General features: G+C 55.1%; 1 protein-coding gene across 1 annotated transcript; it reads right to left on the reverse strand.

Annotated features, from left to right (window-relative positions):
• Positions 1 to 274: 274 nt before the first annotated feature.
• Positions 275 to 19,473, reverse strand: SLC6A7 (solute carrier family 6 member 7). Its single transcript, XM_016118770.2, has 14 exons — positions 19,055 to 19,473; positions 14,169 to 14,352; positions 12,432 to 12,563; positions 12,042 to 12,276; positions 10,265 to 10,403; positions 8,766 to 8,900; positions 7,733 to 7,836; positions 7,487 to 7,611; positions 6,734 to 6,846; positions 6,345 to 6,476; positions 5,816 to 5,915; positions 5,520 to 5,620; positions 4,783 to 4,950; positions 275 to 2,269 (listed from the first exon to the last, which is right to left on the reverse strand). Exons 1-14 carry the CDS (start codon positions 19,085 to 19,087, stop codon positions 2,060 to 2,062), a joined length of 1,911 nt encoding a protein of 636 aa, XP_015974256.2. The 5' UTR covers positions 19,088 to 19,473; the 3' UTR covers positions 275 to 2,059.
• Between the last annotated feature and the right edge of the window lie 1,668 nt (positions 19,474 to 21,141).

Here is a 21,141-nt window from a genome sequence, read left to right on the forward strand (position 1 = left end):
ATGTGCGGGCATGCGTGCCCTTCCTTTTCACCCCCAATCAAAGCCTTTTGCAAACACCTGGGTCTTGCATTTCAAAGGCTCTGGGCTCTTTTATATGACAAGATCCCACTAGGATGGGGCGGGGAAAACCAGGAAAGTCTTCCAGCCTGGGAAACTCTTGACTCCTTCCAACCCTATCCTCACCTGCAGGGAAGGGTGGGGAACAGCTGGAGAGGGGACGGGGAATGCTTGGGGCCTGGGGTTCGTCCCCAGCTCTGCCTGCCTTGGCTGGGTAACCTTCCCCTCACTGGGCCTCGGTGTGTCCATAGGTATAATGGGAAGCTAAGAAGTCTTTGAGGGCCTTCCTTCCTTACCCTCTTCGTCATCCGTCCTCAGCCCCACTACCCACCACTGCCAGAGAGAAACTGCAGAGCAAGTGTCAGAAACCAGGGGATCCGACGGGAGGCAGCTGGGGCTGTTTCCTCATCTGTCCAATGGGAGCTGGAAAGCCCTGGGCTACCCGCCTGGCGAGTCTCAGCAGTAAGGAGACAGGGGAAGGAGGATGACTTCACTGCGGTTTATTAACAGTAAACCAACAGAACACACAGATGGGTGGGTGAGACGCCAGGAGAGAGATGGGGTGCAGAGCCCGGCACAGCTGCCCGGGGGCGCCCTGCCCTGCGGGAGAACGCCACGTGAAGGAGACCCGCTCGGACATTTTCGCACCCCACCCTGCTCTCTCAGGGAAGAAAGGACCCCAGTGCAGCCCCTCCTGGGCCTGCGGGTTGACGGTAACAAGGCTTCTGGTCACAGGCCCGCGGCTGCCCTCCGCTCTCTGCCCCCACCCTCACATTCAGGCGCAGAGCCCCTCATCCCGGAGCTGAGCGGGCAGCATGAAGACCAGACAGCCATATGTGTGGACCACCTCCGAGATTCCTAGTTGCCCTGGTTGACCACAGCCAAGGCCAATTTCCCAGCAGTGCCTGGAGCTGGAGGGCACAGTGAGGGCCACCAGGACAAGGGAGAAGGGAAGAAAGGGCGCTGGGTCCTGACTGGCCCCTCACTTCCATCTCTGAGCTTCTGCAAGTCAGCTTGTCCTAATCATGGCCAGAGCTCCTTACACGAAGTGGGGGGGCGATGTGTTCTTGGAAGTGCAGAGTCCCCCCTCTGCCCTCATCCCCACCCGTCCCCCCAGCTCAGGCCGCCAGCCCCTCTTGCCTGCCCCCCACCTTGTCTCCACTTTGCACACTGACCGAGAACCTGCATTCTATCTAAAGCACAATCTGATTGTGCAAATCCCTTGCCCATCTCACAGCCCTGGCTCCGCCTCCCCGTCATTCTTCATTCCCACCTGAACCCTGTCCTCACCTGGGAATGCCTGCTCCTATGCCTTTGAACTTTGCCCCAGGCAGTGCACCTCCTCTCAGCCCCAGGGGAAAAGGAGGGGGCTGCATTCTGTCCTCCACACCTTGGCTGTGTCAGCCCCTCTCCCAGAGATCGTCCCCCACTCCTGCCCTCTTCCCCCTACCCTCTCTCCAAACGTGCTCATCCTCCAAGGCCCTCAGGTCCTGCTTCCTTCAGGACACCTGGCCTGTGCACATGAGCCCACAGGGATCTTTCCCCAGCCTGACTTGCTAACCCTCCATGCCTGGGGCTTGTGAGCCCAGCGGGCAATTCTGGCTGCATTGAAGGGTGTGGGACAGGCTCTCCGAGAAAAAGGAGGGGTCTGGGCCTTGAACAGAGATGAGAGGGTGGTGCCAGCTGCCGCATGACGAAGTGAGCTGGCTGGTCAGGAAGCCTGGGGTTGAGTCCCCTCTGCCACCAGACCTCTGGCAAGTCTTCCTCCCTGGCCTCAGTTTATCCATTTGCCAAGCGAGGGCTGAGCTGCATCATTCTCAGTTTGGTGTGAGTGTCTGTGTGTGTGTAGGGGGTAGATAAAGGTTTCAGGAGAGGCAGAGGCCACAAAGAGGGCCTCGCATTGGGTACCAGCAACCTCCCACAGCCTCAGCCCTCCCGGAGCCCCAGAGGGTGTGACTGCCTTTGCCCTGGGGCAGGGCCTCCTGTCCAGCCGCCTCCTGCCTCACATCACAGACTCCTCCTCCTCTGCCATCTCTCGGTCCACCTCAACGGCCGTGTTCTCAAAGCTGGTGAGGCCTCCGTACTTGCGCATGTGCACCATCAGGGGCTTGGGCGACTGGCTCCCGGCCAGTGTGGCCACATACACGCCCGTCCGGTTCTCCTCCAACGACGGGCCCCAGTCCATGGCTGGCCGGCTGGCCTGCTGGAGCCTCTGTGGCAGAGCAAAGACAGTGAGAAGAGCCCGCGCTCACGGAATGCTCCCTGGGGCTGGGCACCCGCAAAGACTTTCCCACATCACCTAGGTCAGTCCTTGCAACACCCTGGGGACTGGCGGGCACTGTTACTTCCCCAGGGGAGTGAGTCACGTGCCTGGATGAGACTCCCGCTCTGCCATGCACAGGCCTTTGAGCACAGAATTTGAGCTCTGCTTTGTCATCTGTAACTCAGGACTCGTGATGCTCTCATAGGATTATTACGCAGGGTGCTGGCAACAGTTTAGGCTGCGGTGGCTGTGGTTATGATGACATGGCAGTTAATTCAGGACCCCACTCGGGCCCCTTTCCTTAAATGCTGTGTCCTAAGGAGCTGGCAGCTTTGGGAAACAGCTAGGGACTGGGAGAACTAAGGCGGGGATTGCCCCTGACCTTCCGAGGGTCTGACAGTCGGCCTGGTTCTGACTCCGGTGTCTGACCTTTCCCTCTCTGAGGCCGTTTCCATGGAAGGAGGGAGCTGACTAAGATGATGACTAAGCCTGGACATTCTAGGGCTCCTTCTTCCTCCAACCACATTCCCAAAGCCCTCTGCCCTGCCAGGGAGAAGGGCCCCAGGTCCTTTGAGGCGGAAAGATAACCAACATTAAGTGGAGCCCACGGGGTGCAGATCGGAGGGAGAGTGCGTGAGCAACGCCGCTAGCCCAGGGCTTAGCATGGCCCCCCAGGGCTTAGCATGACCCAAAGCACGGTGGACTTGTCAAAATCTACTAAGAGTACGTCACCCCACTGCTCAGAAACCTGCCAGTGACTTGTCATCTCACTTGGAATGAAATCCAAAGTGCTTGCCGTGGCCGCCACGTCCCGGCCCCTGTCTAGCTCCCTGACCTCAGCTCCTGCCGCTCTCTATCCACCCACTCTGATCCGGTCGTGCCGACCTCCCCGTTGTCCTCACACACGCCAGCCCCTCCTGCCTCAGGGCCTTGGCACTAACTGTCCTTCTACCTGGAATGCTCTCCCCTTAGATTTCTGTACTGGTCACCTTGTCAATGTGGGCAGGTCCCTGTGGGCGCAGGAAGCCCTGGCCTCTGAAGTCAGCACTCTGCAGCTGGGCAGTGACTCCTGACTCCTCTGCAGAGCTCCCTACTCCCCTACAACAACATGCCCCTGCCCTCGCCCCCACCCCGCCTGGCTGGGGCAGCTGGGGCAGGAGGCAGAGCAAGGCTTGGGAAGCATAAGGTTCCAGGACGCCGGAGCCCTCCACACCCCTCCTCCTTCCTTCGCAGACATCCTGGCTCACAAGCAGGAGCCGAGTTTCCTGTAGAAGCGGGGTTCTTGAGGTTCAGAGAAGGCAAGGGTTTTGCCCCCAGTCACACAGCAGTGGGAAGCAGACCAGCAGCTGGACTCTAGGACCCCCTACGGTCTGGCCGGCGTGGCCACAACACGCGTCTGCCAGGGAAGAACTCTGAGCCCTTCTCCAGGTGGAGACATGAAGGCGGAGCGAGGGACAGCTGGGGGGAGTGGGGCCAGGAGTGAGCGGTGGAAGGGGGCGGAGCCTTGATTTGTAGCCAGTTTCAGTGGTGTAAATATTCCCACCAATGCCAAACTCGAGCAATCGATAGTTTATCAACTGGGTCACAACACTGCTGAATATTTAACGACAAGCTCTCACAAGGCAGCACTAGCCGGCTCCAGCACACCGCTGATGGGGTGTGGGGTGGGGTCCCCAGGGTCTTTCTGGGGCCCAGCTGGCTCACTCAGCCCTGCTCACTATGACAGCCCCTTACCACCAGAGGAGTCCACACCCACAGCCTCGGGAGTGGAGGACTCAGGGTACAGAAGGCTCCCTGAGACTCAGGGAAGAGCAGGATTACACGGAGTCACAGCATGTCCACGACCCACAAAGGGTCCCCGCTCCCTTCTTGCGAGGCTTGCAGATCCCTGTGCCAAAGAGCTTGTGCTCTCTGCTTTTTGGGTTTCTCCGCAAAGACCTGACCATGGGCCGGGCTCCCACCATCATCCATTTCCAGGTCACCCATGGACCACAGCAGGGCTTCTGGGCACAGAAAGGTGACAGCCCACCCTCTGGGGTAGGTCACTGTTGCCTTCTGACCCTGAGTTCCACAGGGAATCTCTGGGCTGGAAAACAGAGTTCAAGTCCTGACTCCTGCCTGACTCACTGTGGGACCTTGGGCAAGTCCCTGTTCTCTCCCCAGTACAAACAGGAATTGGTTGATATTGGTGGTCTTTGGATTGAGCCCCTCCAGATGCCCCGTGCGGTGTGAGGGGCCACAGGGCCAGACTCTAGCCCTCCGAAGCTGCCACAGCCCAAGCAGGTCTGAAATGATTCATGACTCGGGCTATTGGTCAGGAAAACTGCTCTTTAGGTTAAAAGAAGCTTGAAAGGCCCTGGATAAAGTGTTGGCGTGGGGGGGCTTTCTTTTCTAGCAGGTGGGCCCAGAGCTGGACCTCAGGTCAGGAAGGCTGAGGGTAGGCAGAGGCGCAGCCAACTCACCTCCCAGAGCGAGCCCTCTTCTCGAAGCACAGCCACCAGCATGCCGGCGGGGATCAGGAGGCAGGACAGCAGGCCCATCAGGATGCCCAGCAGCTCCGCCCAGGCTGGGAAGCGGTAGCTGCCGTACTCTGAGGGCTGGTACTTGACGATGCTATACACCAGCAGGGCCTGCAGGTAAGGGGCTCCCAGCATCACAGTGGGCCTGGGTTGGCCCAGGGCTTGGGATAGCCCAGGTCCGAGCTTCCTTAAGGCCTGAGATAGCCTAGCCCAGAGACACCTGAGACAGCCTCATCCTAAGTGGTACCTGAGCTGAGCCCGTCCTTGCTTTGGAACTTTGGCAAACCTGAGTTAGTACTGCTTTAAGCTCTCCCAATGCCCAGGCCTCAGACAGCCCAGCTCTGAAGCACCCTAATTCTCGAGATGGCCTATCCCTGCCCTGCTCCAACCCCAAGGCTGAGAAAGGAAAAGCCTCAAGGCCCCGGCGCTAAGGCCCAGAGGCCTGAGAAAGCCCCATTCATGTTGCCAAACCAAACTCAGGACTAGGCCAAACACAGCTACAAAAGCTGGAAGCATCAAGGGGAGGGGGAGTAGACCAGGATCCAGGTGGCCGCCCCGCCCCTCAGCCCCGACAGAGGTCCACTCTGGGCCAGGGCAGCTCTGCCAGAATGAATGCCCAGGGGAGCCCTGCTCTCAGACCTGGGCCCCCAGCCAGCAACCTTCCCTCCCACCCCGGTTACCAGGAGCGTGGCCGGGGACAGGAACAGCCAGCAGGCCCTGAAGTAGAGGCCCGGCTTGAAGCCCAGCATCATGTGGATATCCCGGCAGAACCTCTGGATGCCTGCGCAGGGGAGGGGAGGGGGATGGCGCCACCCGCAGACCCAACAAGTGCCAACAGCCCCTCCTTAACCCCGATGGCCCCAACTGGAAACCCTGGCCCTTAGGACTAGGGACTCAGTTGTAGGGGGGGCTCCAGGGTAGACTCCCATCTCCCACTGTGGGGAGCCTCAACTCCACCTCCCTTGGCCCCTCTCACCATATACCCGGGTGACAGCAAGGCATGTGGTTATCACCACCACCATTAGCCCGAAGCTGGCGCTGTAGTCATCTAGAAGGACCAGCCAGTACATGCCCCCCTGGAAAACAAATCACAGCTCTGGCGTGTCGTCGCCAAGGCCTGGCTCCCTGCTGCAGCTCCTTCTCCAGGCAGGAAGCAACCAGGCCAGCAGGGAGAGCAAGCCGACGACAGTACCACTGTCTGTCTGCCAAGCCCTTTATACACATCATCTTATTTGAGTCTCAAAACAACTGTAGATAAAGATCCTATTTTATCGATGAGAAAACAGGCTCAGGGAGGTGAAGCCACTTGTCCTGAGCTCACTCATCAAGTGCAGAAGAAGCAAGCAAGTTTTGGATCACAGGCCAAGCTTCCCCTTGGGAGAGAGGGTCTCGGGTGGGCTAGGTTCCTCCCAAAGAGGAAGAGGTGGCTTGGGGAGTGTGCAGACACTGCCACAGGTGTCTCCCCAGCCTTGCCCGCTGGTCACCTGCCCTGCAAAGCCACTCACGTCAGTGGTGAGGACCAACCCCATCAGGTACATGGCCACGCAGATGAGCCCGGAGAACACGGCCTTCTTGGGTCGCAGGTAGTATGGGAACTCGTCGGTCACAGCTGTCACAATGGTCTCCAGAAAGGCAAACTAGGGGGGGGGGGGAGAGTCAGAGTTCTGCCCCATCACACACACACTCACACACACAGACTCACACAGACACACACACACACACACACAGACTCACACAGACTCACACAGACAAACACACAGAAATGTACATATCGCACTCAGACATAGCACACGTAGACACACACAGGTACACAGTTATGTATCTCACACACACACACATCACACAAACATATCACACACACCATGAGATGCCCACTGGCACGGACGAGGCTCACCTGGCTGTCCAAGCCCAGAGTCAGCAGCATGAAGAAGAAGAGGAAGGACCAGAAGGGTGACAGAGGCAGCATGGTCATGGCCTGAGGGTAGACGACAAAGGCCAGGCCTGGGCCTGGGCCAAGGGCACAGGGGGTCAGCAGCCTGGGGCACATGGCTGGCCCCCGCAAGCATATTCAAACACACACGGCCACTTACACCCACTCAGACCAACCCAGAGATGTACACTGACTGAATGCTTCTGGTTCTTACTCCGAGGACACGTGCCAGCACATTGTCAGTGTTAAATAAACGTGTGTTGATAAAATAAACGAAGTAATAATAAGTACATGAATAAACATAAGGCCCAAATATAACACCTCGTTTGAATACATTTGTGTACATAACCACTTGCACAAACAATCCAACTAACACACATAATGAAACATCCATTGGCACAAGACGCTGATTCACAAGATCACTCACACCCTCACTCGTTCACAGTATCTCGGCTCAGGATAGGACTCATTCAGACAAGTAAGGCGAGTTACTAAGATGTGACAAAACCTAAGAAAAACTTATACAGAAATTCATTTCTCTCCAGGCACAGGTTAACACACACTCAGATGCCCAGAGACCAGCTAAGTCACGTTCATGCATGCACACACACTCAACATCCCATTCACAACTTTGCCGGTCCACAAAGAGGCTCTCTTGCCCAGGCCCAGCTGTGCCGACACATACCCTCACCCACCGGGGCCCAGCGGCCTGCCTACCCGCTTTGGCTACTTGGTCCACAGGCACGCCCAGCTCCTGAGACATGTAGCCCAGAACAGAGAAGATGGCGAAGCCTGCCAGGATGCTGGTGATGGCGTTGCCCAGAGTGACGATGAAGGTGTCTCTGCCGGGAGAAGTCCAGGTGCAGGCCAGGTGAGCCGGCCCGGCCTCACCCCATGAGGCCCTCCCTGGCCAGCCCTTCTCCTCTCCGCTCAAGCCCCCCGGGTCCAGGAGGCTGCACTGACCGATAGATGTTCTGGTGAAATGTGTTGTAGGAGGCAAAGGTGAGGAGACCCCCGAAGCCCACACCCAGGGAGTAGAAGATCTGAAGGGCAGCTTCGATCCACACCTGTGGCAGGAAGGATGCAGAGGAGAGGCAGAGAGAAGGGGCTGGCACACCATGGTTTTCGAGGGCCAAGGAAAGAGGAGGACAGAGGTGGTGTAAGAGCCAGTCAACAGGTCCAGGCATGGCATGGGGAGAGGGCCTGGCTGACAAGTGACGTGGGCCTGGAGCAAACCCAGCTCCAACATTTACACTGTGGGACCTCAGCAAATCCCTTCCCCTCTCTGGGCCTCAGTTTCCCCATCCAAGATCTAGAAGGTAGTCTCTAAACCTGGTCTAGTTCTGAAGGAAATAGTGCCTTGTGTAAATTTTTTAGTAAATTCATATGGACAATGAGCCCAGGTAACAACCCTATACTTCCTCCCTGGAGTTGAAGGGACCCGAATTTGGATCCCAGCTCTACCACTTTCTAGCTATACAGCCTGGGCGAGCCACGTCACCACTCCGGGCCTCGGGTCCCTCGTTTGTAATGAGGGGATGGGAAGAGGGTGGTGGTGAGGATCAATAACTACGTATATGCAAATTGCTAGAGCAGGGTCAGCCATCGTCGTCGATTAGCAAATAAGAAATATTACCTATCGGTACCATTATCACTCTTATTATTACTGAAGCCCTCCTTGGGGTTTAAAGTCAGGCAGATCTGGTTTAGAATCCCAGTTCTGCCACTCTCTAGCCACGTGACCTTAAGTTGACCACTAACTCTTTGGGACCTCAGTTTTTTCATCTGTAATATGGGAGAATAATGTCTACTTCATAGGATTATCAAGAATAATAAATGAAAAAGACCGTGCCAAGCACAGTGGCTGGTACTGGGGGGTCACCACGTGGGGAGACAGATCCCTACCCGCTGCCTCCTCTTTGCCCAGGGAACCTTCTTTCTACTTCCCAGCTCAGGCTCAACCTCTCCCCCCAGCCCCCAGGCCCAAAGGCCTCACCTTGGAAGACAACAGGTGGTGGAACTGGGGGGTGAGATAGAACTGGATGCCCTTCCAGGCTCCTGGGAGGGTGACTCCTCGGACCAGCAGCATGAGCAGGATGAGGTAGGGGAACGTGGCTGTGAAATACACCACCTGAGAGACGATAGGCGGGGGCAGAGGGCGGCAGTAACTTTCTTCACCCTTTACTTCTTCCAGAAACGCCCACCTCACTACTTTGCCTCCACAACTTTCGGGTAGCCCAAGTCAGATTCAGCCACCACCCGCGACGCTTCTCTTTCCTTCCCTCCTCCACATACCGACCCCACCGGCAAAGTCCCGCCGCTGCTTCCCGAGGCCGCCCCACATCCATGTGCTCTCTCCATCTCCGCTGCGGCCTGGGCCAGGCCACCAGCCCCTTCCTTCGGCAAACCCGCCCCACGTGGTCCTCAGCCATCACGATCGTCAGACACTGGACATTCTCAGATATCCTTCCGCCCTGTCTCTGTCCATTCCCAAACCTCCAGCCAGCCCCTCAGCATCCCGTCTCAGGCTCTTCACTGCCCTGGCTTGTACCATGATTGTCTCTCGTCTCTTTCTAAATGACTCCTACCCTGGATTTCTAGTCTTTCTTTTAATGATTCAGTTCCAGGTGGCCAGCACTTCTGAGCACTTTGCAGAGGGACAAGTTCTAATATATAAATGATTGAGTGAACCATTTAGGTTTCCGAGTCCTTCCAAAAACAACTTTATGCCCTTCCCACCCTTCGTAACCTAAGGGAGATGCCTGTGGCTTTGTCTGCCCAGCGTCTCATTGACTTTCTTCAGATTCCAGTCCTTTGACCTTGACTGGCTGGGGCTGATTCCATTCCCAGCTCCAGGCATGGGTATGTGACCCAGGCCTAACCAAGCAGAGCACTCTATCCTCCTGGCCACAGTGACTGGTTCAGAGATGAGTACACAACCTAGCTTACCCAGCGATACTCAATTCTAGGATTCTGCAGACTGGGGAAAGTGAGAACCCTTCACTAAGCACGTAAGGTGTAGTCTAGAGGCGCTGAGGCAACTGCATGAAGAATGAAGCCTGAGAAGGAAGCCAATCTGGAGGGAAGCATCACTGAGAGACTTTGAGAATAACACTCTTGCTAACATTAATTGAACCCCTAGAACCAGCCATGCCTGAAGCACACCCTCTCGACTTTCGAATTGAGTATGACAATTAGATTCTGGTCACTTGCATGTCCAAGAGTCCTGACTCATACAGCCACCCTTCAAGCATTCAAGAAACACTTGCTGAGCATCTTCAAAAAGTGCCAAGCACTGAGTAAGGATCCTGACTTGAATAAGAGGTCTGCCCTTGGCAAGTTTCTAGGCTAGTAAACTAACCTAGCCACTGTCCATCCATACCTCCTCATCTTTCTTCAGTCACCCCTGCCCTGCCAACTCCACGTCCTCTCCCTTCCCCTCCTCCCAGTTGAAGTCTATTCATCCTCTCAAGCTCAGTCCACACCCTGCCTCACCTTGCCCGAGGACTTCACGCCTTTGAGGATACAGAGGAACACGATGACCCAGGCGAGCAGCAAGCAGAGGCAGAGGTTCCAGCGGATCTCCCCGGGACTGCCAATGCCCCGGCTGCCTTGGATGTGGAGGACGTAGCGGCTGTGACAGACAAAGGTCTGAGTATACTCTGGTCATGCTGCCATGCCCCATTGACATGGAAGAACACCATGGCCAGCCTGCGAGGCGATCCTGGCTAGTCTCCATTTGATTCCTCTCCATCCCCCAGCTCTGCACCTCTACAGACCCGTCACCTAGGCTGCCTTCCTCCTCAGTTTCCAGTTGGGTTTGGCTAGTTGGATGTGAGAGCAGGAGACTGCACGCACACCATCAGAAGGCCTGGCTGTGACTGCCTTCTTCCACGGCGCAGCTCTCATTGGGCAGCCTTTCCTCTGAGGCTCCAGATCTCCCTGGTTCCAGTACCACCAGTCCCTCCGCTTGCCTCCTTGGCTCAGGGGTGTTACGGCCGAATCTCTTGCTAGTTCCTGGTGCCTCACCTCTCCGTGTGGATCCCCTCACCTCTGTAAAGTCCCTCCACTAAACTCACTTCAGTGAATACTTGTGAGAGTACCATCTGCTTCCTGCCTGCTCCCCAACTAAAGCAGTAGACCGTGGTGTTTCCATGGAGACCCCCGGCAGCTGCCGAATCCCATGTCATGTTCTTTGGCTTTAAGCTGAAGACCCAAACTCATCCCTTCCCACTGGTCAGACATACTCCTCTGCAGGCGCACACACTTTGGATGGATTTTAAATGAACAAATGAATGAACTGTGTAGTAAATGCAGGTTGGAGACCAAAATATTTCAAGACACAGGGCCCATTTGGAGGAAAATTTCTAAGGGGAGCCCTTCGCAGGTGAAGAGTTGGGGGTATCTGATCTGCGTCCTCTGGTTAGCCAATGTCCCCTACTTAAGGACCAGCCTACTCTGGAATGTTCCAGGTCAGGATCAGGAATCGGGAGTACTTGGGTCCAGTACTGCCTCTCCCACCAACCACTGAACAAGCCTCTGGGCCTTGTCTTCTCAGCTATAAAGCGGGGCTTTGGGACAGGCTGATGAAGGCACCCTAAAACTCAACACTCGTGGGGCTTGCAGTGTGCCTGCCCCTGTGACAAGGGTTTTTACCTGCATTACCTTATGTAATTCTCACAACCACCCCTTACTCTACTATAGTCTTACCTCTCCTATTAGACTAACCAGAGACGGTCCTTACTATATGTACAGTCCTGCCCTACGCTAAGTGCTTTACCTACTGATACAGTCGGTGCTCAACAAATATTAATTCAAAGAATAAATGAATGAATGAATGAATGAATAACATCCTATGAAGTAAGGACTATTATCGTTTCTTTTTACAAAGGAGGAAATTGAGGCTCTAAAATTTTCCTGATTGTTATCAGCATCATCATCATTATGATTATCAGCTAGTATTTATTGAGCACGTACTATCCACCAGGCTGGATAGCGCAGTTTATATGTCTTCTTTCCTTTAATCCTCATGCCACCCCTCTGAAATACTGTTATCATACCCACTTTGTACATAAAGCATCAGAAGCCAAATAAATTGTTCAAGGTCACACAGCTAAACAGGTAAAGAGCTGGGATTAGAACCCAGAGTCTACGCAATCCCAGCACCTTCAAGGTGCCTTCTGGGTCCCTTAGGGTCATGGGCTCCTTCCTGTCCTCTGCCCCTCCAGTGCCATGGCCCCCCCCTGGACAGCCACTGCCCAGGCCGCCTTACCTCCAGTACTCCTCGCTGGGGCTGACGGTGCTGGTGAGGTTGAGGGGCAGGGCCCCATTGCCGTTCTTGGAGCCTCTGTGCTCAAGGCAGAGGTCCGTGTTCCACCAGTTGCCACAGTGCTCCCAGGGCAGGTCGCTGGTGAGGGAGGCGAAGAGGTAGAAGAGGACGTAGGCGATGATCATGTTGTAGTAGATGGCCACCAGGCCCACGATGAGCAGCATGGCCGCGCCGGCACCTGGCGTGGGGGACAGGGGCTGCCCTTAGGCCACGCCCTCCTGTGGGCCAGGCTGTGTGGCCTCTGGGTAGCCATCCCTTTCTGGGCTTCACTTTCCTCTCTGCCTGGAGGTTGCAGGGTAGGAGACAACCATCCCCGGACCACCGGGGCCTCACCTTTGAAGAGGGGGCTGATTTTCCAGACGGCCAGGGGTCCTAGGCTGGAGAACTGGCCCAGAGAGAGCTCAAGGAAGAAGAGGGGGATGCCGCAGATGGCCAGCATGAGGAAATAGGGCACGAGGAAGGCACCTGAGAGGGAGAGGGAGGGTGAGTACAGTCTCAGGTGGGTCAGCTGCCCCTAAAGCCCAGCCCCGCCCCTCCCCTGGCCAGCAGACACCTCCTGCAGTCTGAAGGGGCACTTCACGGTGGGTCAAGACTGCCTTTTATACCATCAGTCACTGAGGGCCAAGGGGCAGGTGGGGATTCACTCACCTCTGTAGCCCCAGTGCCCAGACCAGGGCTGGGCTCAGAGCAGCCTGAGCGAACGAATGAATAAATGAGTGAGTGAATGAGTGAATTCCCTGCTGAAGAAAGTCCAAACTCCTCAGCGTAGAACCCTCCAATCTACCTGCCTGTCCCCTCCCTGCCACACCACCTCAGATGCTTGTGGCTGTCACCTGTGGTCTGGTGTGCCCAGCATTTCTCCCCCTTTTCTTTTCATATTGGCAGCCAGCTCCTTTAAAGAACTGTCCACCACCACATGGCTCTGAAGGGGCTGTAGGTCATATCAGCCAACCCCTGCCCGCCCCCTCATGGGCACATATCCTGAGCCAAGCTAGTTAGAAACCCTTCCTGATTTCTATACGGATTCATTCAGAGAGAGCAGATCTGAGGATGAAGTCATTCCAGAGTTGTCTCTGGCCACCCCTAACCCCAGATGCAAGGAGGAAGCCTGTCTCAGGAAAAAATGAGGTCAGCACATGGACAAAAAAAAAAGAACTGGGGGTGGAGGCAGGGACGAGAGAGAACCATGGGTATTAAGAAGTTCCCGGAGTTTCAGAGGCCAGCTCCGGTCCCACACTCCCCAGTTGTTTCAATTCATCTGGCCCTTGCTTCATCTAGTTTCACTTGGATTTCCGTCGTCCTGCCAATACGTGCTTCTTTAATGAGTTCGTAGAGACGGGAGGAGATACGAAGGGCTGCATCGGCAGAAGATGATCCTGGGGTGGAATGCTGGGCTGGCCACCGTGTTACCTTGGGCTAGGAACCTGGCCTCTCCAAGCCCCAGCTGCCTTATGACAACAGTGCCCACTCAGGAGGGCTGTCGTCAGGCTTAAATGAGACAGGCAGGGAGAGCACCAAGCCTGGGGCTGGCAGATGGTGAGTGTTCAACCCCAGCTATTGTTAATGAGACTTAGAACAGTTACTTGATGGAGAAGCAAGCACGACAGAGTTTGTTTAAGACGGCAGAGACTCTGTGTTTGCAGTCAGACTAGAAGGAATCAGAAGAGGAGGACAGATTAAAGATTCACAAACAGGGATGATTGATGGAGTAAGGCTCTGGAGGAGGTGGGGGGGCGGTGATGGGGAGAATATTCAGAGCTCAGTGATCACTGAGAGACAGATACAGCTCTTTATCGTGAAGCAGAGGCACTCCTCTGCCCGTCACACAGGGCTCAGGAAGCACCAAGGCTCAGGGAGAGAAGTGTGCAGGTATCCATGCTGAGGATGAGAGAGAGAGGGACAAGGCAGGTGAGCTCCCTCCTCCCAGGTCCAGGTTGCTACACATCACTTTCAATTAATTCCTCCCAAGGTCACGTAGAAGAAGGTGGCTGAGGCCACTTCAAACCTCAGGCTACCCTGAGCCTTGGCCCATCACCTGGTCACCCATCAGGCAAAACCTCAGGCCCATACCTCCTCCGTTGGTGTAGGCTCGGTAGGGGAAACGCCAGACGTTCCCCAGGCCCACGCAGTAGCCGATGCAGGACAGCAGGAAGTCCAGCTTGCCTGTCCAGTTGCCCCGGTCTGCAGCAAAGTCCACGTCCAGGTCTACATCACCTTGGTCACTGGGGGTCATCAGCAGGTCCGGGGTGATGGGCTGCCAGTAAGAGAGACAAAAGGTGAGGCCGGGTCAGAACTGGAACTCTCAAACAAGAATATGGATTTAAATGGGGCTAGAGGAAACACACTAGTTCAGATGATCGACTTCTCTCATCTGGGCTAATGGGGCCCATATGCAGGAGCTCCTCGGGGTTTGAGGTGACCGCCAACTCATGATACCAGCAGGGTGGCTCAGGCACTAAAAAAGGCACCTCAATCTTAGTTTGGCTAACACAAGAGGTGGAATCAAGAGATGGTCCTATTTTGATGATGACAATGACGATGATAATGATAATGATCTTAACAACAGTGACCATGCATGGAGCACTTAGTAGTGCTCACTGCACTAAACATTTTACTCACATTACTTGATCTCATTCTCAGAACAACCCTATGAGCTAAGTACTCGTCTAATCTCCATTTTAATTACTGGGAAAACCGAGGGTCAAAGAGGAATCCTGACAGACTCAAGGTTTTCAGAAGGCTGGCTAGTGGGCGAACTAGGCCTCGAGCCCAGGGTTTCCTGATGCTGAAGACCATGTCTTCAATCACTAGTGCTGAAGTTTCAATACTCCATTTTGGCACCAAATTTTAAGCAAGACACAGACAGTTTGGAGTGTGTCCAAAGGGCAGGTGGCCAGACTGGAGGTTGTTCAGGAAAAGTGGTTACACGAGGACAAGAGGAAGGAGCTAGGGATCCTTAGCATAGAAAGGGGAGGACTTGGAGGGACCTCGGGCTCTTCTGAGTGAGGGAGTAGATTTGTGTTCCAGGGGGCCTACAGTCCACGAGCAGGAAGAAGCTACTTAAGTACCGATCTGTCTCAGAGAGTCGTAATCTTCCTGTCACTGGAGGAAAGATGTATGCATGGAGGCCAGCTGTTCCTAAGGGCCCCTCCTGTGATACGGGGAGGGCAGGGAACCCCCACTGGGCACTCTCCCTTCGGGCTGGGTCTGGTGGATGAAGACTCTCCTCCAACTGCTTGTCATCTTGGTCCTGAGGGATGTAAGTTACCATATCCATGAGCTGCCTAGACTTAGGGCCTTGAAGGGAGCCCAAAGATACCAGGGTGACTACCTAAAATTCAGAGAGCAGTTCCCAGAAGTGAGGCAGGAATGGGGTCAGGAAAAAGGGAGAGCCACACCTTTCCTGCTTGCTTCTGAAAGTCTCACCCTATGGTAGAAGGATGGGATTGTAAGGAAGACTGATTATCAACTAACACCTATGGTTTTCAGGAAGGAGAGAGGACCCTGAGCCTCCCACTAATAAATGGTTGTGGGGAAACAGTGATTCCACTGGACTGGGAGTCAAGAGGCCACGATTCGAGTCCCAGGTCTTGCCAATTTAGTGTACAACTTTTGGAAAGAGTCTTTGGAGCCTCAGTTCTCCATCTGGACACTGAGGAGATTGGCGAGATCAGTGTTTCCAAAAAACACTGGGATGTTCATAGGTGTTCAGTGGAACAAGGGATTCTTGATTCAAAGAAGTTCGGGAAAGGCTGGGTTAGCACAAAGTGAAAAAGATTTCTTTCCTATAGGACTTGTCAGATACTTTAACGGACCAGCATGCACTATGACTATCCAAATAGGAACTGGACCAGACAGTATTCTCCAATACTGTTTAAGAAAAGTGTTTCTAGGAGCCGGCCTGCTAAGATATACTTGGGGAAATGCAGGGCTAGACAATTTTTAATAGTTTTCTGATGGTCTATGAGAAGAGATTCAGCAAAGAGACTTCACTGGGGACACTTGCAGCGGTCAAAAATCAGATCAGATTTGAGCAGAAGGACTCAGGAAATATCTACTGACTAGGTTTGTGTTCTCCCCTAAAACTGCCCTCCCTGGCACCAGCCCGAGTAGGTGTCCACACACACATCAGGTGACAGAGAAGGCTTTGCTGGGGATTTGTCATATGAACATTGCTGGGATGAAGATGGTGAGAGGAGAATACAAGTGTCACAGGACCAAAGGTGTCTGTCTGCAGTGACGAGGTCGGCGCCATGGGCTCAGGTGGCGGAAATGGGGTAACAGCGTTGGTTGACTCTCAGTGATACGGACGACCATGGGGGTGATCCTGCCTAAGGCTGGCTATTGGGCAGAGGGGCAGGGGTGACAGGGCAGCCTGGCATGATTATTGGTGACAGTGACAAGAATGAAGGGCGTAAAAAGCTGCTTCTCAAGTAACTGAGCTCCCAGAGTTGAAACGAATGTGTGCCTGGCAGTTCTCAAACTGTGATCTCAGATGTGCTGGAGCAAGGGTTGCAGCAACCCCCAGACCTATCTGAAACCCACCCCTGCTCCCTGATGTCCTTTCTTCCACGGCTTCTTCTCCAGCTGGGTGAGCATGAGCCCTCTGGAACCACTCCCTCTCAGGTGAACTCCAGGAGGGAGAGGGTAGAAGTCAGTTGACACCGATATTGGGTGGTGAGGCAGGCCTGTCACCTGTGACCTCCCCCCCCCCCGTCCCATCCTGTCCAGGAGGGGCCAGTAATGAGGTTCCTCTGATCTCTTCTGAGAAGCTGCTGCCCTTCCTATGTTCACAGAGCAGTCCAGGCTCTCTGTTTCCATGGTGACAAGAGTTCTAAGAGCAGGATGCTGCCAGCTCTCTGTCCCCCTCCTCCCCCAATCAGAGGGAAGCCTGCTCCTGCTCCAGGGGCAGGGGATCAGGTTCTCCAAATCTGAGCCAATCAGAAGCCTACCTGGAGCCCCAACCCCACCATGGCGTGAATCCCAGGACGTTGGCACAGAGAGGATGGAACTAGTCGGGAGACAGAGGAAAGCAACCAAATCAATGGGGCAAGGCTGGAAGCTCAATGGGTCACTTCACAGTTCTGCCTGGGTGAGAGGCTCCCACCCGATGCCCCTACTCCCCACCCAGGGTCACGCAGGAACACACCTGAGTTTGGCAGACCTGTGTCCCCTCTTTTAGGGACCAGTAGATGTGGGTTGCCAGCAACACCAGGGGCTGGGAGAGATAGAACTGCTGGAGCCAAAGCCCTCATACCTTCTCCAGGATGAGAGAGACAGTAGGGATCTGGAGTCGGCCTTCATCATCATGCAGATGAGGAAGCTAAGTTTCAGGGAATGGGCGGGATGAGCCCAAGGTCAAACAGTAAGTTAAGGGCAGAGCAAGACCAGGACTCAGACCCTGGCTCTCAGCCCAGTGTTCGTCTCTGAGCAACTCTGCTCCTTTGCTGATACCTGGCATTTCCTGCCTCCCTACCTCCTTCCCCTTCAGGTCAAGGGAGAGGAGGACCCTGAGGCCAGGCAGCTCCACCCCTGCCCTTTTGGTCTTTGGTGCTCGGCCCACCTTCGGGGAAGCAATAAGCTGCACCCCTCTGTGCCTCGGGTTCCTTGTTTATAAAGTAGAGATAATAAGACCTAGCCCCCAGAATTTTAGGGGGTTCATGAGATAAGGCTTCACAAAACATGGCTATTTATGTAATGTATGGCCCTCTGGCAGTGAAGGGCAGGGGCTCTTGTGGGGAGTGAGAAGAAAGGGGAGAGAGGAGAATGGAAAAACACTGGGCAAGACTCAAGATCCAAGAGACCCACAAATGGCCCTGAGAAGTCACTCAATTCAAGAATGAAAAGGAACCTCTTGTCACAGAGAGCTTGAATGAACGGTGGGGTGGGGCGAGAGAGTCGGGTGAGTGGAGTGGGCGATGGCACCAGCCCCTGGGAGCCGTTCTCTCACGTCTATGAGCCCCGTGAGTTCACTGTACCCCCCCCCCCCCCCCCACACACCCCAGGACAGTGGGGCCTGCTTTGGTCGTCTGACTGGGGATGGACCGGCAATGGTCCAGGTTAGAGAATGGACTTGCCAAAAGCCACAGGGTAAGTGGCATCTGCAGAAACAGTACCCTGGAATTCTGACTCCTTTGCTGGGAGTGGTACTTTTAAGCCAAAAGCCAGAAAACTTGCCCTAATACTCTACTTCCCCAACCACACTCGATTTGACTGGGAAGTCCAACCCACAAGACAAGGTGGGGAGGGGCTGAGGTTTGGGCCCTGGGCCACAGCAACACATAGATCTGGCTGCCTCTCTCATGCCAGCTCCCACCCCCATATCCCTCGGGTCTCCAAATTCCTCCTTTCTTGCCTTTGGCTCCTTTTGCCCTGCAGAAGGGCAGCCTGGGGTCTTAGCTGCCAGGAGAAAGAAGGGAGTGGGGGACGAAAGAGGTGGGGGGCCCACAGGCAGGAGCATGAGCAGGAAAGACTGTCCCTGCTGGCTCTCAAAGGCTGCTTCAGTGTAGAGCGCACAGATGAGGACCAGGCCAAGGCCCCCACCCACCTACTCTGAAACTAGCCCAGCCAAAGTCTGGTGCTCAGCATTCTTATACCCCCACCCCCAATAAGCCCCTGGGGAAAGTGGGTGGGGGACTGCAGAGGGGCAGCTGCCTGGCCCCAGCCACCTCTACCTTGCGCCTCCTGGGGCTGCAGACACCTGTTCACAGGACCTGACCCAATGAACCCAGCCCCCAACGCACTACACCTCGACCCCCAGAGAGGTGTGGGGTGGTATGGGGTGGCACAGACCATGACCCTGCACCTCCTTGCAATCCAGTTCAGCCTGGCCAACCCCAGAGCTCTCAGTTGGCTCCAGATGTCCTCCCCGGTCCTCCCCGACCCTCCCGGGCCTCTTTGGAGGAGGGCCTTTGCACCCCTCCCTCAAATGCTCCCCAGCCTGCCCTCGTGCCTACCTTGCGGAGTTGAGCTCCCTGGAGCTTCTTCATCTTGGAGGGCTGGTTGCTGGGGCTTCCCCCTTGGCTTCCTTTCAGCGCAGAGAGCAAGCGGCTGAGCAGGAGATGTGCCGCGACCGGCGCCGCGCCTTTGCCCCGGTGGCTCCGGCGCGCGGGCTGGGGGATGCGCGGGCGCAGGCGCTGCCGTCTGTCGGCTGCGGGTGTGGGGCGCGAGCCGGGCTCTGCTCTGCGAACGCCTTCCTCTCCCTGCGCAGGGCCAGAGATTGGGGAGGGGTGCACGGCTGCGCCCGCGTAAACACCTAGACAGACAGCTGACTGACAGACAGCAAAGCGGGTGGGGGGTGGTATGCGCGCCCCTGCGCGCTGAGCTGCGATTGGAGAGGCCAAGCGTGTAAGGAGGTGGGGTCCGCAACCGAAACCCTTGGAGGTCTGGAGGCTTCAGGCAGTCTCCTGCGTGACCTTGGCCAAGTAACCTGCCCTCTCTGGACCTCCCTCTGCCCAGCTGGGCAATGAAGGAGGCAGAGCATGCACGTGGTTGCAGGTCCCAGCATCCCAGTGCGTGCCTCCTCTTCTGGGCTGTGTGACCTGCCCACTCTGCTTAAGCTCTGTGCACTGCCACCTCTTCATCTGGAAAATGGGGATAAGTCTCTTTTATAAGAATGCGAGGATTCAAGGAGATGGTGCATACAAAATACTTAGCACGGGGCTGGGCACATAGTAAGGGCTCAGTTAACATTTATTGACTGACTGTGGGCTGTCCACTCCTGCCAACAAAAGAACAGCCATTAGTCAGATATTTATCCAATCATCCAATCCAATATTTATTAGGCACCTAAAGTGTGCCAAATCTGGACAAGGTCTTATTTTCTCAACAGTGATCTCGAGGGGCAGATGGTATTATCCCTGTTTTACGGGTGAGGAAACTGAAGCACAGAGAGGTTAAGATACTCACTGAAGGTCACAGAGCTAGCGAATGACACCTGTGACAGAGGCAGGCCTCACAGACCTTCTGGGCTAGTGGTGGTTTTGAACAATCCTCTTTTCCTCGGGATGAAAATGAAACAGGGATGTTTGAGCAAGAAGACGGGATAGGGCAAGCGCCACTGTGTTGTCGTGATGGTTTATGACTTAGAGCAAGAACACCTGGGCTCCTGTCCACCAGCAGTATGACCTTGGGAATGTTACGATTGCGTATCTGCAAAACGGGCCATCGACCAGCCCTCGCGAGCCTGGCTGACTTCTCAGAGCGCTGCGAGGGTCCGGTGAGCCTGCGGCTAGCATGGGAAATATTTGCTAGTGTGATTATATGCGTTGGTTCGTGGGACTGAACCAGTACCTGCCAGTGGACCTGGCATATGCACTACGATATACATTACGAATTGTGCCCCTTTCACTCTTAAAAATGGACCGGCTCACGCCATTTCGTAGGGTCACCTCCGGCCAACATAGGGAGGTCTTTGGAGAGAATAAGAATCGGTAATGTCACTCCCATCGCTGGAGCCTGGAAAGAGGTGGGAAGGGTTTAAGTCAAAGCACGGGCTTGGGTAAAAGGCCTGGCCGGTCCCTGGGCCTCCTCACCTCCCCAGGTCCCACCCAGCTGTTTGTTCCTTGAAGCCTCGCCTCACAGGGCAGGCCAGGGCCTCTCCAGACACAGGAGGAAGGAGCCCTTTGGCCATGAATGTGAAAGGAAGGGGCATTCATTGAGCTCTACTGTGTACATTAGAAGAACTCATATCCAATACCTAATTTTTAATTCTTCCCAACAACCTAGGAAGACAGGTTTGTGCATCTTCATTTGGCATCTGAGGAAACTGTCTCAGAGCACCAAATCTTGGGTTTTGAAGGGTCATGGGCCATGCCTGGGGAGAGGTAAAAGCCAGGAGGCTCCTAAATCCAAGGAGATCAAGGCAGGACGCACCCCCACTCTTCTCCAGGGCCTGTTGTCATATCTTTCACAGGACAGGAGGCAGTTTTGCTGAACCACCCCCCCTCCCATCATGCTGGAGTTTCATTAGATCCTATGGAAGGCACAGAGAACCACAGGAACAGTGATTAGAAGCAGACATTGGCTCAGGAGCCCTGAAGAC

Source organism: Rousettus aegyptiacus, unplaced genomic scaffold (genome assembly GCF_014176215.1).
Source record: "Rousettus aegyptiacus isolate mRouAeg1 unplaced genomic scaffold, mRouAeg1.p scaffold_m13_p_7, whole genome shotgun sequence".
Classification (NCBI taxonomy): domain Eukaryota; kingdom Metazoa; phylum Chordata; class Mammalia; order Chiroptera; family Pteropodidae; genus Rousettus; species Rousettus aegyptiacus.